General features: G+C 31.3%; 1 protein-coding gene across 3 annotated transcripts in view; it reads left to right on the top strand.

Moving 5' to 3' along the window:
* Positions 1-19127, top strand: part of LOC129750893 (ATP-binding cassette sub-family G member 1-like) — a 141579-nt gene that overhangs the window by 72855 nt on the left and 49597 nt on the right. Inside the window, exon 1 of one of the 3 annotated variants that reach the window (XM_055746044.1) lies at positions 16066-16530. The exons of the other annotated variants lie outside the window; for them this stretch is intronic. Within the exon in view, the coding sequence (XP_055602019.1) occupies positions 16220-16530 (311 nt within the window). The 5' untranslated portion in view covers positions 16066-16219. Of the gene's footprint in view, positions 1-16065; positions 16531-19127 lie in introns of those variants that run through there. 3 annotated transcript variants of the gene reach the window in all.

Below are 19127 nucleotides of genomic sequence, written 5' to 3' on the forward strand. Positions count from 1 at the left end.
ATAAAACATGACATATTGACATCGCAAACACAACGCAATTGATTGAAAATAGGCCTAAAAATATTTTTTTAAATACTTGACATTGTAAATGCATCTAAAATGGCTGTTTAAAAGGTGTTATGCAGGCTTGCCATAAAGTTTTTTTAAAGACAACTCTGTATCCGCAACATGAAAAAATCTGTATTTATCTGTATTTGACAAAAATTTCTGTTTTATGTTTTCCGTGCAATTTTTCGTTGAATATGCAAGTTGAAAATGTTTTTTTTAACATTTTTACATTTTTACAATTTGAGGAAAATCATTGAAATTAGATTCTAGGAATCGAGCATGTGTTCTAGCAAGCTTAAATTCGAAAAGTGAATTTTTTGTTTGAAAATTTTGAGGTTTCAATTCCAATTTTTTTTATTATAACTTCTAATAAATGAGGGCCAAATCTCTTGCTTTAACAAATTAAGTTGAATGTTATTCGGAATTCGGAATCTCATTTCTTTTTGTAAATTTTCTCAATCTCATTTCTGAATTTTTATAATTCACTTATGTGTATTTAAGCACGAAACTTGACTTCAAGTCAGGGCCGTAGGAAGAACCACCTTATGAGAGAGTTTTGGTGACTGATTTATTTCTATGGTCTTTGAATTTGCTCAAGAATCTTGAAAATTTAATGATATTTTCCATTCTTTAAAATTGTAAATCATATTTTCAAAAGAATAAGAGATTCCAATTTTACAGTTCAAATTTAATTCTTACAAACTTGATCCAAATTTAAGATTTGAGTTCGAAATTGGAAAAAATTAAATATTAAAAAAATACTTAATATACTTAGAAATTATGACATTCCCTGTAGATTTTCTTACGTATTTTTTTTTTCTTATCAGCGAGTACTTTTAATTTAAAATCTATTTCATAAATAATTCCTTCTGGGGAGTATAAAAAAATCAGTTTTTTCCATAGAACAAAACTTGTAAAACACCTAAAATATATTTGTGATATTCTGCTTGATTGTGCACTTAAACAAAGTGATTATAATTCAAAATTAAAAATTTCAAAATTGATTTGCCCAACAATCAAAATTATAAGTCAACGATCTCCTGCTATTTGAATTCCTTAACGAAATAGTCTTCTTGATATTTTTGAAACTCGACTCATATTTGAGCTGCATCTGAATTCAAACTTTTAATTATAATAATTTTGAATTTATTTTTAAGATGAATTCTGAACATGAATTTTTATTCTATTTGTAAATTTCAATACGATTTCTGAAATGTTTATAAAAACGATTTCTCTATCAAAATTACAAATAAGAATTTTAAATATATGCCAAGAAGTAAAATTTGTTTCAGGGCTCTCATGTTTGGGGTTTGAATCTGAATACATTGTTTAAATTTTTTATTTGTAATCTGACTTGTAAATCCAAATTAAAAAAAACAATTTTTAATTATCATTATAATTCTGAGCTCTTAATGGATTTCTGGTTCGCCAGTTAAAAGCTCTGTTAAGTTTATATTCTTCATAAGAATTAAGTTTCAATAAGAATAACGTATCTGAATGGGGAGCAAAAATTCAGGATGATTTTTAATTTTTTGTTTTGTTTGATATTCGGAAAACTTTTTTTCAAATATTGAAAATACATTTGAGTTCAAAATATGAATTAAATTTTTAATAAAATGTCAAACCAAATTTGACCCAGAATTGCAGAATAGTAGGTTTTTAATTTCCTTTTTCTTATGATGATTAGAACTTAAAATCAAGAATCCCAAACTATATAGAATCCGGAAAATGAAAACAGAAATATAATTTTGATTTTAAAAATATGGAACCAAAACCTACAAAATAAATAAAAATATCTCATTTGAAATTTAATATTCCGAACATAATTTCTATCAACAAGTGAACTTATTTGAAACACTGAAGAAGATTTCTGAACCTGGGATTAGTTTTGGAGGTTTTGGCATTATCTTAGCCAATCATTCAAATTTGATTATGAAGACTCCAATAAATAAAAGTATATTTTGAGTGTGGATTAGAATACTTCGTTAGTTTTTTCTAGACCCTCGAAGGGGAGGGGGGGAGGATTAACCCCCAAAAACCTCCCTCTCCCTCTCCGCCGTTCCTACGGCCATGCATCACATTATGAGTGAAAACAACTGAATGTCTGTTATAAAATTATCGAGAAATTTTAATCTCATTCAATATCCTAGAATATAAATAAAGAGGTACCTAAAATAGATTTATTATCGGCAATACGAAGCTTGTATTTCGAATTCAGATTACTCAAACTTATAAACCTATGCGAATACCAAACGCAAAAAATTACTCAAAAAATATAGATATATCAATATTATTTACCATATTCTGCAATATGAAACACAAGACGTTGGATAATTAAAAAAAATTAATTGTAGAATAAGCTTCAGTGATTGTCGAGATGTAAGACGTCTAATTTCAAGTTCTACCGATAAAATTTAATTAATGAGTTAATTTTGAACCAGTTGCATGAAGCATAAAGACAAACCGTTTTTTTTTTGTCTTAATAAAATATCAAAATTTATTTCAAGAATTTTTACCTGTATTTATGAACTAAAATTTGTTTCAAAAACAGAACTGCCATCAAATAATGAACATATCGTATTGCAATTCGAGTTTATTTCAGTACTATAAAATGTTCTACAGAATTCTACTTTATGCTGTTATAATCTTGTGCTCTTCATGAGTTTTGAACAAATGGTATCAGATCTGAAATTAGAATTTTCTGTATAATTCTTAATCTATTTACCTTGGTTCTTATTGAGTGACAATCTGAAATAACTTCCTACACTTCCTACACTTTTCATTTAGCTCAAGGAAAAGAGATTTCACATTAATTGAATTGTCGAAATTCTTGCGACATGAAGATTTGTGTACTTTAATTAAGGAAGGCTATCATTCACCGTTTAGAATATATGGATATATTCGACATAAAAGTTAAAAAGTTAAAGGCCTGAATAAATAATTTAAAAAAATACATCAGATAAAGCAAGCAAGTGCAAGTGCAAACAGAGAGTAAGTGCTGTTGCGAGCAAAACAGTTGGAAAGACTTAAAGCACCTAAAAGGTTAAAAAGATTTGACTCGGTTAGCCCACGGAAACTGGTTCACCAACAGTTGGTTTTAAATTATAATAAATCTGTGGAATTATGTCTTAAGGTTAAAAAAATCTGTAAAAAAATCTGCATCTGCATCTTATCTGTATTGACGTGGAAAAATCGGTATAATTTTAAAAAATTCTGTATATATAACACTATGAGAGCCATTTAAATAGCTAAGATTTGACGTTTCTCTCGCAAGCCAACCAATTACACACGTAGGATGAGTTTCTCATTTCTGAGTTGTTAATCATTAGCACAGTAAATGAGGACAGACTTTTTAAATGACGTAAATAAGTGATTGATTGTGAATGTCCGGGGAACTGAACCATAAGTTCAGGTCGAATATCGTTGGCTGACGCCATCTTGAAATACAAAATGGCGGCTTCAGCTGAACTTTAAAATTTTCTAAACGACTAAAAATCGCATTGAACTTCCAGCATAGTATTGGGTGAAAAGTCTAAACTAGAAGAAGTCGAATCTCGCTATCTGACGAACCTTATAAATCATATAAAATGGTCGTTGTGAACGACTTAACAGAAACAAGTGTTAACAAATATGGCAAAAATAAATAATAAAAAAACAAGAATTCTTTGTTTCAACGCCGATTGCATATAGTGTTTGTCTCATAAGGAAAAGGCTCAAAATGACAGCCAAAGTGCATCCAACGGGATCACGCTCCCACAGTACCTTTTCCAAGCCGCCGTGACAATTCAATTAGGCTTAATTGAAACTCAATTTATTGCATTACTCGGCTGTCATATGCTGTCGTTCAGGAAACAATTTGAAGAATTGTTCTAATTTGAATGATAGTGCATTGTTGCGAAAAATGCTCTTAGTCAGGCTGCTCTGTTGTGTTTTATCTTGGGAAAACTTTTTTCTCAAATTTCTTTTGCGAAAAATATTATGTAACTTTACAGTAATTACTTCGGTGGACCCGAATGATAAAAAGTAGTTGCTACTTCATACTAAAAGACAACAACAGAAAAATCAACATCGAAGGAAATTGATTTTTCCACCGATCAGCAGCGCCATAAATCAGTGGAAATTGCTCGGTGGAATTGTTTCGCGTATTTACTCCTGTCAGCGGGCTGGATTTACGGCTGTTGAAGAAGTGGTTGGTGTGTCGTAAAAGTTTACAGCCGTCTTAGGAGCTTCTAAATGGAACCAGACAGACGCAAATTATGGGCAGTAATTGAACTGCTGCCTGTGCGTGGTGACGTAACTGAGCCCGTAAATCAACAAGCACCGATTTTTGTCCTTTTCTCTTCGTGCACTTCGGGTGGTTTTGAATTTCGGTGGATTTTCGGAACAGATAGCCACTGTTGAAGACAAATTTCATTACTAAGTAATATCAAGGACTCGGTTGATGTTATGTTCTTTCCAAGAAGTGTAATAGCTCAATTTTTATTTTCTCATTATTATCAAAGACTTCTCGAAATAAACCTTCAATTTTCCTTATGACGATGAGCCTTGGGACATTGAATCTCGAGTAGGCATTTTTTAAATTTTTGTTGGATTCACAAATTTCGACGGCAAAGTTGGGAAACAATCATAAAAACCGATAAACATTAATCAAACAGGGGCATAGATGTCCAGATTAAACATTCCAGATTTCACAGATTCATCCGGGCTCTCCCAGATTTGCAATAAAAAACTGTTGAAAAGGTTCGGTCCAGCTAAATTGCCCGAATATCGTACATAAAAACCCGGATTAAGGGACAAACTTTGTTGAATCAAACAAATACTCAAAATGATCCTTTTTAAGAGTCCACTAGTCAAGTGGGGTTTTTTTATGATTCCGAGTTCGGACTCGTGATATAGCTCAGTTGGCAAGTTAGTTGCCTCTGTACCGATGTCCGCGAGTTCGGGTCCAAGAGTAAACATCGAACACAGTTGTACCGGATAAGTTTTTCAATAACTGTCCACCAACTGCAAGAGGCAAAGATGGTAAAACGACAATAATTTAAACAAAAATCGACATTTTGTGACTTGAATAAGTGCGGAATTTACATTGAAATAATAACAATACCAAAAATGCACAATTAGTAAAACCATGTTATTAATCTTCACAATCACACAAACTGGAAAAAGTAATAAATTTTGATGATACGATTCAAAATAAATCAGAATCAAAGTTTCAAACCAATGTTATTTTCGGTAAGTGATTAAGAAATAATAAAAAAAATATGATGTTTATTCTGAACTAGAAATTTTAAGTCAATATTTCCGAAACACCAGAAAACGTGAAATAAATCAGTGATTGCGAATGCGATTTTAAATTTCGAATGAAACCACTGAGCTCATTTTAACATGGCAAAATTATCACATTTAAAAACCTAAATCAGTTAAAAAAAAACATCGCTTTGAAGGTTATATTTTATCTCCTTTCTTTAACATTGAACAACTTAAAACTTTTTTGAAAACTTCATTTTTTTGGATTTTTTTCCCTATGATTAAGAGAGTAAAAATCTTGATTTTGTTTAAGTTCGTACTGTGGTTGAATTGAAAGGAATCTTTCGATTGCTTTGATTCATAGAATTGTTCAACCAAGTAGTAGCCCAGTGAACATTTTGGTCTGTATATTTCAGTTGTTTCTGAGATATACACACTTTTCCCAGATAACCAGAAATCGTAAAGCAGTGTTCATTGTAGATTGTATAAGCATCCAGTTTAAATTGGAATTGTTTAAACATCATGTTGTAGCTAAACCAAGTTATATTTTATCGTTTATGGTTTGTATAGTTCATTATAAACGATAACATTTTATTAATCGTATAGAAAGATCAATAAAGTTGATTTAAATCCCAGTAGAATTGTGGAAAGATCAATATTGAATCCCACTGTAAAATTATGCAATCTTTCATGCTTGCGATCTATGATGACATATTATTTCCATGAAAGGTCGTACAGTAATTGTGAGAAAATCGTATAATGGAATTTAAACAATCTATTCATACATGTCATTCAAAGTCGATTATTGAGATTTAATTAATCGGTAAATAATTGTTAATCCTATGTTCCTATGCTTAGCAATATCGTAATCATCTTAGGTCAACAATTGCAAAAATTGGAAATCCTCGACGAATTTTGATGCAAAAATGAGGGCAGTTTTAATTAAGAAAAAAAAATTATAAAAATGAAAAAAGTGGCACATACAGTCGGCGTTTGCAAAAACACAGGCGACGCTTAAAAAAATCCAGTTCTGAGATAAACGAATCCAGAAACCCAGAAATTGTATAATAGTGTTTATTGTAGATTGTATAAGCATCCAGTTAAGATTGGAATTGTATAAACATCATGTTGTAGCTAAACCAAATTATATTTTATCGTTTATGGTTTGTATAGCTCATTATATACGATAATATTTTGTTAATCGAATAGAAAGATCACTAAAGTTGTTTTGAATTGCAGTAGAATTGTGTAAAACTCAATATTATATCCCACTGTACAACTAAGCAATCTTTCATGCTTGCGATCTATGATGACATATTATTTCCATGAAATGTCGTACAGTAGGCTTAAAAACATCGTATTATGGAATTTAAACAATCTGCAGATTGTCGAATTGTTTAACAGTACAGTAAATAGCTAGCTAAGATCGCACAGCGCTTAATACAATTATTGATTGAAATAGAATCGTCTATGAGATAAGTTAAAGTTGCATATCAAGAAACGGCATCTATAAATAGATTTGGAGTCCGAAATGATGCAGTCAGTGGTATTTTATACGATCAACTGATTTTAAACGGCACTCTCAACTGTACATGAACAAATTTGCTTGTTTGCATCAACATGAAATGGCGCCGAGGAAGAATCGAAGGAGAGGGATCGGAATGTTGTGAGTTCGAGACTGAGCGAAAAGAGACACATAAAGTTGTGTATGGTTCAATTTTTTATCGCAGTAAACATTAAATTCTATTGTATTAATGTTCACGGCGATTCATAGTAAAATTGTAATAAGGGAAAAATATAATTGCTTTGGGATACAGTAACAACAAATTGTATTAAATGGCGAAGAAAGTTGTACAAACCTCAGGCTACCTGCTAAAGGAAATTGTAATCAAATTGTAAGACAGGCAATGTAAAGTTGAAAGTTGTACAATCCTAAGATTTTATGCAAAGTAAAGTTGCTATCAAATTGTTGAAAACGCAATACAAAGTTTTATATTTTCAAGGTGAGCAAAATTTGGTCCGTATATTGCCTCCACTTTGGTACGTACAGGCTCATATAGAATATTCTATACAACTTTTTCAGATTGTACAAAAGTTTGTATATCTCAGAAACAACTGAAATATACTGACCAAAATGTTCACTGGGTTGTACAATCTTGAAAAGTTGTATAGAATATTCTATATGAGCCTGTACGTACCAAAGTGGAGGCAATATAGGACCAAACTTTGCTCACCTTGAATATATAAAACTCTGTGTATTGCGTTTTCAACAATTCGATAGCAACTTCCCAAAGCAATTATATTTTTGTCCTATTACGATTTTACTATGAATCGCCGTGAACATAAATGCAATAGAATTTAATGATTACTGCGAATAAAATTGAACCAAATAGAACTTTATGTGTCTTTGATTAAATTGATGAACCTTGTTATAAAAATACTGAATGCCAATTTCCAAATACTGCGTATGCATATTGTCATCTTGTGACCGTCCTTAACTTTAACTGTTGGTTTAATAATGCATATGTTGTTGATCAATCTTCCCTCAGGCTCGAACTCACAACGTTCCGATTCCTGTCCTTCTATACTTCCTCGGCGCCATTTCATGTTCATATAAACAAGCAAATTTGTTCATGTACAGTTGAGAGTTCCGTTTAAAAATCAGTTGATCGTATAAAATACCACTGACTGCATCATCTCGGACTTCAAATCTATTTATAGATGCCGTTTTTTGATATACAACTTTAACCTATCTCATAGACGATTCTATTACAATCAATAATTGTATTCAGTGCTGTGCGATCTTAGCTAGCTAATTACTGTACTGTTAAACAATTTGACAATCTGTAGATTGTTTAAATTCCATTATACGATGTTCTCACAATTACTGTACGACCTATGTCATCAATCATCATAGATCGCAAGCATGAAAGATTACTTAATTGTCCACTGGGATTAAATATTAAGCTTTACACAATGCTACTGCGATTCAAAACAACTTTATTGATTTTTCTATACGATTTACAAAATGTTATCGCATATAATGAGCTATACAAACCATAAACGATAAAATATAACTTGGTTTAGCTACAACATGATGTTTATACAATTCCAATTTAAACTGGATGCTTATACAATCTACAATGAACACTACTTTACGATTTCTGGTTATCTGGGAGGCTCATATCACAAATAAGATTGAATAAGTTTACAAAATTAATTATATTACAACAGTAATATAATAAAGCTTTCATCAAACACAGTGCATAGTTTTTTCAGAACCCGGCTCTAATAAAGTTTAGGGATTGTAAAACAAAATAGTTGAAATTTAAAAAAAAAATCAACTATACCCATAAAAAATCAAGTGAACCCATAGAAAAATTCAAATTTCAGAGGTTAAACTACCGCACTTTTTTACTTTTTTCACACAACTTAATTCGTTACGAAAAATAAAATTAAAGTTAAGATTTCAAATCAATTATCAACTTCCTCCAATACCGCAAGTTATTTTGAGTTCTGCGAAAAATATATAGAAATTTTCTGTAAATTCTGTAAAAACAGGAGTTTTATTGAAAAGAAGATTTTATTTATTTATTTATTTATTTATTTATTTATTTCGCCAAACATCGTAGGCTACATATGTATTCTTAAAACTAGTAGTACAATCTTAATATTACTTTAAATACTACAATATTAGGTTCTTAAGTGCCTGTTGCCGTAAAAAGCACTTTTTAGCTGCTGTTTAGACATAGTAAAATCTATGTTCTGGTAGTTTTTATTATAATTCTTCATAAGACAATTGATTGGACTATTTTTACCATAATCAGTTCGAGCAGAGGTTAAAATAAACAGATTTCTAGTTCTCAACTGGCGACTCGGACAATAAAAGTTTAACTGATTTAGTAGATAAGTAGACTGAACACGCTGATTAATTATGTCGTTTACAAAGGAGATTGCAGCAAATTCTCTTCTAACAGTTAATGGTTCAATATTTATTAGTAAACAGCGTGATTCGTAGCTTGGTAATTGGCTCTGAGACCATCCTAGATTTCGTAAAGCAAATAGAACAAATTGTTTCTGAATGGATTCTAAACGGTTTTTATGAGAAATTTGAAAGGGAGACCACACAACGCTACAGTACTCAAGTATGGATCGGACATAAGCTGTGTACAATGTTTTTAATGTATATGGGTCTTGAAAATTATAACTAAAACGTTTTATAAAGCCAAGCATACTATTTGATTTTTGAATCACTGAGTTATAGTGATCTACAAAGGTAAGTTTTGAGTCCAATATAACACCTAGATCTCTGATCTTATTGATTCTCTCCACAGGCTCATTTCCTAATGTAACAATTTCATATGACGGATATTTTTTCCTTGTAAATACAATATGTGAACATTTTTTCACGTTTAGTTCAAGTAGACTTTTACTGCACCATTTGTAAAAAATATTTATTTCATTTTGAAACACCCTGAAATCTTCTTCGTTATTGACTATCATATAGAGCTTCATATCGTCTGCATATATAAGCACGTTTAGCTGGTTCAGTAAATAAGTAATGTCATTGACGTACAATATAAATAATAAGGGACCGAGATGGGAGCCTTGAGGCACACCAGATGTAACGGAGATGCTTTTCGAAAGTGAACCATTGAATCTAACAATTTGTTTACGGTTTGTCAAATACGACTCAATCCATTTCAGCAGTTGTGCACTGAATCCGTTTTTATGTAGTTTTAAAATTAACAAAGGGATGTCGATTCTATCAAAAGCTTTACTGAAGTCCGTGTATAGAGCCTGAACGGAATTTCCTTGATCCATGGAGTGGATATTATAAGAAACGAATTCAAGTAAATTAGTCGCTGTAGATCGTCCTTTAACAAATCCATGTTGCTTTTCAGTTATGAGTGTTTTTATTTGATTATATATTTTTTGATTCACTATTGCTTCAAAAAGTTTCGGTATGCACGATAAGATTGCTATACCCCGGTAATTTTTAATGTCAGACTTTTTCCCCGACTTGAAAATAGGTACAAGAAAAGATTCTTTCCATACTTGAGGAAAAACACCGGATTTCAACGATGAGTTGAACAATAGAAACAAGGGCATACTTAATTCATTTACAAGATTTTTTAGAAGTAATGGAGGAATTCCATCAGGCCCGGGCCCTTTGGAGCTATCCAGGGAGCAAATTGATTTATGTATTTCCTCAAGGGTGATTGAATCTACCACAGTCAATGATGCTGAGTTGGAAATATAATCGAAAAACGCAGTGTCGCGATCGGCTTCCGAAAAACTGGTGTAAACCCAGATATAAGTTTGGTTTGGACTGGTTTGAACCCAGATATAAGATTTTTTCAAAACAACAGTCAAATCATTTTGCATATTTCATCAAATTTATTCAAAAAAAAATTATATCGTTTTTTGCTTGTCCAGTAATTTCTAAATTACTTGTAATGACATCTTTCCAAATTCTTCAAAACTTTGGAATTGAACTTTTTCAGATCATTCGTCATCATTACCATCAGAATATTATTTCTTAACAGTGATTATTTCACCCAAAACTGATTCATTTAAAAACTTAAACTACATACCACCAAAACTAAAGGTGATAGACAAAATCTGACAAAAGATTCGAGTTTAGGAAGCCAAAATCTAGCAAATCAATCATTAAAACATATACACCAACATGCTGTTTCCATAAGTTTTCACTTTACTTCTATAAAATGGTAAGATATTTTTGTTGTTAAAATTCCTTTCTTAAATGTAAAAAACCTTATTTTTTCACTACTGTTGTTTTGTTTCCATTTTAAAATGAATTAACCAAATTTGCAATGCATAATTTATTATATTTTCAACTAATTTCAAAGTTTAAAGTCAAACTGTTGTTTTTTTTATCATCTTGTCTTGGTATTTCAATTCTAAATTTTGGTATTCTTAAAACAAAATCTTCTTGGAAGACTTCAATTTCTTAATTTTCTAGAGGAAAAACATCATTTCCACCTTTTGTTTGCCCACGTATAGTCAAATAACGACGACAAAATATATTTAGAACTTGAAATTTTAAACTATAAAACCTGCGCTAGGAAATTAATAAATGTTTCACTTGTTTATATTTTTTTAAATCATCTTGTTTTGAATCGATTTTTTTTTTGTATCGTCTATAGTTGTTTTACCATCTTTATGGCATTCGTGATTTTATATCAACGTTTTCGAATCGATCAAGATTTTGAAATTATGTTTTAAACAGTTGAATAAACAATTCGAAGTAGCAATTTTAAAGCTAAATTTTAATGCACTAGGCTACCTTCATAAGTATTTGCTTCGTGCTTTCAATATTAACAGCAAATCTTGGAATTTCTGATTTTGATTTTTATCAGTGTTTTTATTGATCATTTAAGAAATAACCCATCTTCCAGCCTGTACTTTGTCAGTATAAGCTGTCAATGAAGAATTGAACATGTTGTATTACAAATATATTAAGCGGTTTTTGTTGATTTCAGAAATAACTGGAAGAATTTTATTAAAAGATTTGATCTCTGACTTTCATCACTGGCATTCTTAAAATGAAATTCAATATTTGATTCTTTTTATCGAATTAAATTGAATCGTCATCATCACAACTCAAACCACGATTTAAAATTTTATTCATATGCAAGATATAACAGCGGATTTTTCACAATTAATCATTCAATTGAAAATCAAGAAAAAAATATTAAAATTAAGATGTTTATTAATACTTAGTTTACAATATTAAAAAAAAAATCGCGAACTTCACAAACTGACCCAAATGTAAAATTGGGCGCAGAAACCAAAAATAAAATTTTAAAAAATCTCTGTTGAACATTTTTTAAATTTATGCTCCAAGTATGAAATTTTGGAAAAAAAAAGTACTTGTACTTATAGTCAAATATTTTGGACTGCATAATATAAAGTTGAAATCTCTTTTTGTGTACATAAAAGGTGAACAAATTTGCTATCGATCATTTGAACTTAATTTCTGCGTATGATCAACAGTATCGTTGATATTAATGAAGTTGTGACGGAAAAAATAATTGTAAAATGCATTTTTTAGAGAAAAAATTTTGTTCCATCGACAGTTAGTGAGTACATTTTACACATTGCGTTTTGGGCGACAATTTGCGACCAAAGTACAATCTTTGAACTGTAATAACTTTTTCGTTTTAAGTCCAATCGTGTTGCAGTCTTCGAGAGAAATATTTGTCTCGGTTAAGAATTCAAGAAAATGATTCATAAAACACAATCAGTCGATGGAGAAAAAAGTTATTAATGAAAAACCAGTATGTTTTGCTTCTCTCGGGCAAAATACCTTAAAATCCCATTCACGCTTGAGACTCAAGACACCCCTTTCCATGGTCAGATCTTACTAAAATTTGACATGTGACTAACTGATAAGTTAATGATCAATTTAAACTTGGAGCGAGTGAGATTTATCATGTTTAATTCTTCCTATACTAAGGTTAGTACACTGCGGTTCGTTAAATTGTTTTTAAATGCAAATCTTACTGTCAAAGTAAAATAACCATTACTTCTTCAATTTCCACCCAATTTTGATAACTGACCTCCTTGATCTTTGTTTTAAATTAACATTTATGGTCTGTAGAAAATCAGATTTTTGAAATGTTACTATCGAGGCTAAAACTGTCGATGAAACAAAATTTTCTCTAAAAAAAAGGCCTTTTTTTATTATTTTTTCTATCAAACTTCATTTATATCATTAATCATACGCAAAAATAAGGTTCAAATAATCGATAGCAAATTTATTCACCTTAAATATACAATAAAGAGATTTCAAACTTGAAACAAACCATTTGAACTTCAAAATTGATTTATAGAATACTAATTATAAGTATCACAAGTTGATAGTCATGTGACAGGTATTGAACACTCACAAAAGTCAACAGATTAAGCAAAATAATTATAAAAACCTAGTATCGATGACTTTATAACTCATCACTTTGATTGTAAAAAAGGGTGCGTGTCATTCCAAATTTTATGCTGGTATGAAATATTCCTCAAGAAACCAATTGAGGCTTAGTTGTATTTTGTGTTTTTGAATTCCAAACTCCATATTTAAAATTGTTTTGATAAATTACTCAAGGCCTCAAATTTCACATTTTTCCTAGGTGCAAAAAATTTAAAACCTTGTTTTGATTAATTATGGTTGTCCTGAATCCAAATATGCAATTAGGTTTTTATCCAACAGCTTTGGTTTTTGAAACCATTTTTGAAAATATATAGATCATTTAGGAAATTGTTTTTGACAAAACTTCAAAATATAAAAAAATAAAAGAAAGGCTTCAAATAAATTATGCAGTTTTCCCAAGATCGCCAATAATTTTGGTTTTCAAAAAAAAAAAGCAGTTTTCTACTTGTTCACTTTACTCCATTTATACTATTTATTATATAGGTACAACACTACTTTTATCTTAAAACCTGGCAAAATCCGGGCATTTGATTTCAAATTTGTCGACCAAAATCGGGCAATTTCCGGGCGAATTTCATCAGAACTAAGTAATTATTTATCCAAAATCAAGAAAAAATATTAAAAAAAAGTCATTATTATTAATCAGCAGATTTTAAATCTATTTTAGGTTTTCAAGAAAACATTTCATGAGTATGTTCATGTAACTTGCTTAAATTTTTTTTTAAATTTTCACATAATTTTATAGTCAAACTTTTTTTTATAATCGAATAAGTTTCTCATTATTTTTCAGTTCTGAATTTTTATGTTCTGAAATAAAAAAGAAAAACATCAGAATGGGGGTAGGCTTAATAGCGGCACGTTATCCAAACATACGGGAAAATTGTGCCTAGTTCAACTTTGTACTTTCTAAGACCGAATATTTCAATTGACGACTACAAAGTATTTCGAAATTTATTATTTTAATTTTATTCAGTATCTTATTGATCCATCAAGAAATCACTCATTTCCCAACCTGTACTTTGGCAGTAGAAGCTTTCTCTGCTGAAAAGAACATGTTGTTTTATAAATATATGAAGTTATTATTGTGAATTTTTTTAGCCTAGATATATAAAAATTATTTTATCTCTGATTTTGATCACTGGAACTCTAGAAATAATATTGATAGTTTTCTTTTAATTAAATTAAATTTAATCAATAGGTATGTGTTTTGAATACATTATCTCAAGCTCAAAAGAGATTTTTTTTCCTTAATTATGATTTCACAATTCAAATCATGGATAAATATTTATTAAAGATTCAAATAATACAGGGGAATTTTTCAATCAAGCTTTCAATTGAAAATGTGGAAAAAGGAATGTATATTAAGCAGAATATTAAACAACAATTATTCAGTTCCTATTTCAATCTGGGTGATTTTTTGAATTGTATTTCTATGATTCTTATGTCCGAAGCTTTAAATTTGTAAATTATTTTTATGCAGATGTCTAGTTCAGAATAAGGACCATCATTTTAAATAATTGATCGACGACTTTCCGGAAAGAGCAATGATTCAAAATCTTTAAAAATCTGGATTTTGAATTTTGAATTTTGAAAACTCCCTCCATGAGCGGGTCCTTCACACGGGCCTGGTACAAGTACTTTATTTTATTTAAAGCATAACTCAAAAACTGATCCACTGAAATTTTTTTGAATTTCATTTTCACAATTACAACTTTTAGGTTTGTATGGGAAAACTGAATATTTCGTACTGAAAAATCAACATATTTTTTTGTTTCTCCTAAGGAACCGGGTCTTCTTTAGGTTTTTCGTGCCAATTTATAAATTTTTTAAAGGAAATTTTCCGCTGAACAACTTTGTCAAAGACCGTAACTTCGTATCTTATTAGACCAAAAAGTTATGAGCTGATTAACAGAGGAATGTTTTTTTTGCATGAAAAAACAAAAAAAAATCAATAGACATTACTGCTGGTGCCTCGCAAAGTATTGCATGAAAATTTGTCATGCAATACTTCACGAGGTACCAGCAGCGATGCCAATTGTATTTATTGTTTTTCAATTACAAAAGTCAAACCCCTGTTAATCAGCTCATAACGTTTTGGCCTAATAAGATACGAAGTTACGGTCTTTGACAAAGTTGTTCAGCGGAAAATTTCCTTTATAAAATTTATAAATTGACACGAAAACGTTTAGCAGACTCGGTTCCGCAGAAGAAACAAAAATGATGTTGATTTTTCAGTACAGAATATTTAATTTTTCTATACAAACCTGAAAGTTTAAATTTACTCATGTAATTTAAACTTAAAAATTCTGCAAAAAATCATAGATAAGTTTTGAACCAAAACGAAGCTTTTTAGACCCCAGTCTAAACCTTAACCAAACCTTAGTCTAATGTACCTGTGTACAGTGTACATTGGTGAGGTGAGGTGTAACCTTGACATTCAAGTTTCAAGTCCATTATTTTTCTCAAGAAAACCAACCAAAACTGAGAATTCTCATGCAAAATTTCCCCTAACGCCCAAATCTCCCGCACGGATCCAGGAATCTTGATCCACTGACTTTGTCGGCATGCCCGTTTGTTCAATAATCATGAAAGAGTATTTCTTCCGTCTGCCCCAAGTCAAACAGGTCAACGTCACTACCAGAGCCATTAGAGCACCTTTTATAATCGACGTACACCGATCTTGATGATTACAATTTTGATGATGTCGATGATGAAGATGCTGATGATGATGATGAGTTTGATGAAACTATATCCAGTGCAAATGTTACCGAATGGGAGTTACCTTTTGGGCGATCTTCATCATTCGATCCTCAGTCGCGGGCAAGCTCGGTCAGCACTCTTCGGTTTGCAATCTCAAGTATCGCGATCGCGAGTTTTTATGTTCGAATTGTATCATGTTGTTAACGGTTGCATTCTTTTACTAGTTTTTATAACGCATGGCTTAGAGTGGTAGTGTTAAAAACTAGGGGAAAAATGTCGAAAATCTTGAAACGTCTCAGTGCCAGCTTGGAGGAGGATGATCCACCGTATGAAGAGCTGGGGTGTCCATCCCCAGAGGCTCCGAGGAAGGCTCCATTAGTTGAGATCAGTTTTCCGCCTTCCGGTGCCAGCAGTTTGGATCGATTGGATAGTTACGGTCGAAGAAAGTTGACGACTTCCGACTATCTGGTGACCTGTGATAATAGTTATAATTTAAGTCTGTACAGTAATCAGCAGTACGCGTTGGTTGATGAATGGGCTGGGAACCAGTTTCAGGAAACGGAAGGCGGCGTCTGGGTGAGAAGGTATGATGATATTAAGATCTAACTCATAACTGAATTTTCTGTAAGACATTCCATTGAAACGCTGACTATGAATTTAGATTCATTTTGAACCTGAACTCTTTTTCTGAAATTTAACGTATAAAATCAGGGTTTGACCCATGGTTTAGAAATCGAGTTTTTTATTCTGATGTCATAGTCAGTTTCTGAGACTTCATAATTTGAATTTATTTTGAAATTCAATTTTTTTTCAAACCCCGTCTTGAGGTTATCGAAAACAAACAGCAAACTTTTCAAAAAAAATTACAGCTTTACCCCGGATTATTCCAGGGTAAATGCGCGCGCACGTTGATAAAGATTTTTTGTTTGTCTTAAATTTCTTTTACCACTATGAAATTAAAACATGTCTAACGAGAGGCTGAGAAAAAAATATCAATGGCAAAAGTGCACCGGCAATAGAGAATCTACTACACTCCCATATTCTCATTGAACGAGCAGGTTACCAATTGACCCGTGACTCTCCTCGAGACAACGCGGGGTTGGACAGAAATTTAATTTGGCCTTCTAGTGATGCACAGGCAGATGAAAGGCGGTGCAACTAGTTCAGTGAAACCAGAACATCCCTCGTTTTAAGTCAACGGTGAATTCTATATTCTGATACTCAACACCTTATTTTAGATATAACTAGCTGATTAACCCGGCCTTGCTCGAGCCCTCAAACAGGTTTGAATCCATTTCGAAAATTGCTTATTTTCAGGATTTATTGAATACTGTACTTAAACCTTGTGATAAAGGGTGATACGGTCAAGGGAAATCGCGTGTAAATCGGTGAAATCGTTTATTTAAAAAATGAAATTAAATTTCTTTTTCAAGTTTAATTAGTAGAGATGTACCGAGTAGTGGTATTCGGCGAACGGCCGAATACCGAATATTGACCTTTTCAACTATTCGGTCAAACGAATATTTGTAAAATAAAAATGATGTAAATTATAAAATCACTGAATATTGGAAGAAAAACATTCCAATTGGATTTTTGTTTTGTTTTATTTATCGTTAATATGATTCAATACTGGAATTTTCTCGTCTCTTAGTAAAAATAGAAATCCTTCTATAATTAATATAATTCATTTTATTAGGATACAAATTTTTTTTATCTCACACATAAGTTTAATTACTTTTATTTTTTTTCTCCGACGTACCGGATTCAAAGTTGAGCAACGTGGATCCGCTTCCTGAACCGCATCCCTGCTTCTCCGGGAAGATCTCCGGGAACCATCAAAACCGATTAACTTACTCGCACGCGGGGAAAATACTTTGGCGCACGACTTGACTTAACAGTTTTTCTCACATTTGTCTGGTCCTGTTCTTCACTGTTTATAATTTTACATGACATTATCACGTTCAGTGTATTGTAATATTTCATGTCGTGTAATTTTAAGAAATTTCCAATTCAGTGTTGTTGATTATTTGGTATGACCAAAAAAAAGTTGTAAAATTACATCCCATATGATGGAACAAAAAAGAAGCATCACATATGATGGAATTTTCAGTGCGAGTTGAATATTACACGTCTATAAACTTCAACAGACGTGTAAAATTTGAAAGACATGTAAAATATTAAGACGTGTAATATTTAACTCGCACTGAAAATTCCGTCGTATGTGATGCTTCTTTTAATTTACATCATATGTGATGTAAATTTACATCAAATAATCAAAATAATCGCGTTCCGTGTCAAGTAATATTTGTGTTATACGAATTCAGTGCTGTTAAGGTTTCAACTTTTTTTAATTTGTAAATTTACATCATTAAATCGCGTTCCACGTCATGTGTCCATGGGAAAACTGTACAAGACGCACCAGCGGGGTTAAAATGGCCCATGTCATTCTTTCTCAAATATACACTAACCTATGACTTCGAATGATGTTTTTCTTCATTTTTATTGTAGTAAACAAGCTTTTTCTTCATTCAATAGATACAAAGTTCACAAAATCTACTTTAGTTCTTAGAAACAGAGGAATTAATGGAATCAGCGTGAAACTTGTAATTTTTCATAAGTTACATATAAGGTTTTATGGTAAAACAGCTTGCGCAATCTGATCAAACTACAGCTTATCGTTTTACCACTAATGTGCTTTTTTGGAAGACTATAAATATTTTGTTGTATTTTATTAACTTCCTACAAATTTTATCCAAAATCAAACATATGAAAATTGGGGCAGAATGCCCACAAGACCACGTGTTTTACGCTCAAATTTTGAATGCTGTTAACTTTTGACAAAACCCGAATATCAAAACAAAATGCCTTTCTTTTTATTTGCTGACTCCCAAATGACGATAACATTGCATAATTATAACAAATTTCGTCCTTGTTCGAGTTAAAACGGTGCACCAATATTCGATTCGAAAAAATTATCGGCAGCCATGTTTGCCGCGATATCACTATATCAGTCGAAAAAATTGAATTTCGTTGCCTACTTGAAGGCGTTTTATATATAAGGATATTGAAAAGTGTATTTTGAAAAGCGAAATTTTCGATCAGTTTAGCAATACTAAATGATTTTTTGCCAAAAAATGGTAGTTTACAAAACTACGATGAACATGTAATTAAACATTTGGTG

This window comes from Uranotaenia lowii, chromosome 3 (assembly GCF_029784155.1).
Source record: "Uranotaenia lowii strain MFRU-FL chromosome 3, ASM2978415v1, whole genome shotgun sequence".
Classification (NCBI taxonomy): domain Eukaryota; kingdom Metazoa; phylum Arthropoda; class Insecta; order Diptera; family Culicidae; genus Uranotaenia; species Uranotaenia lowii.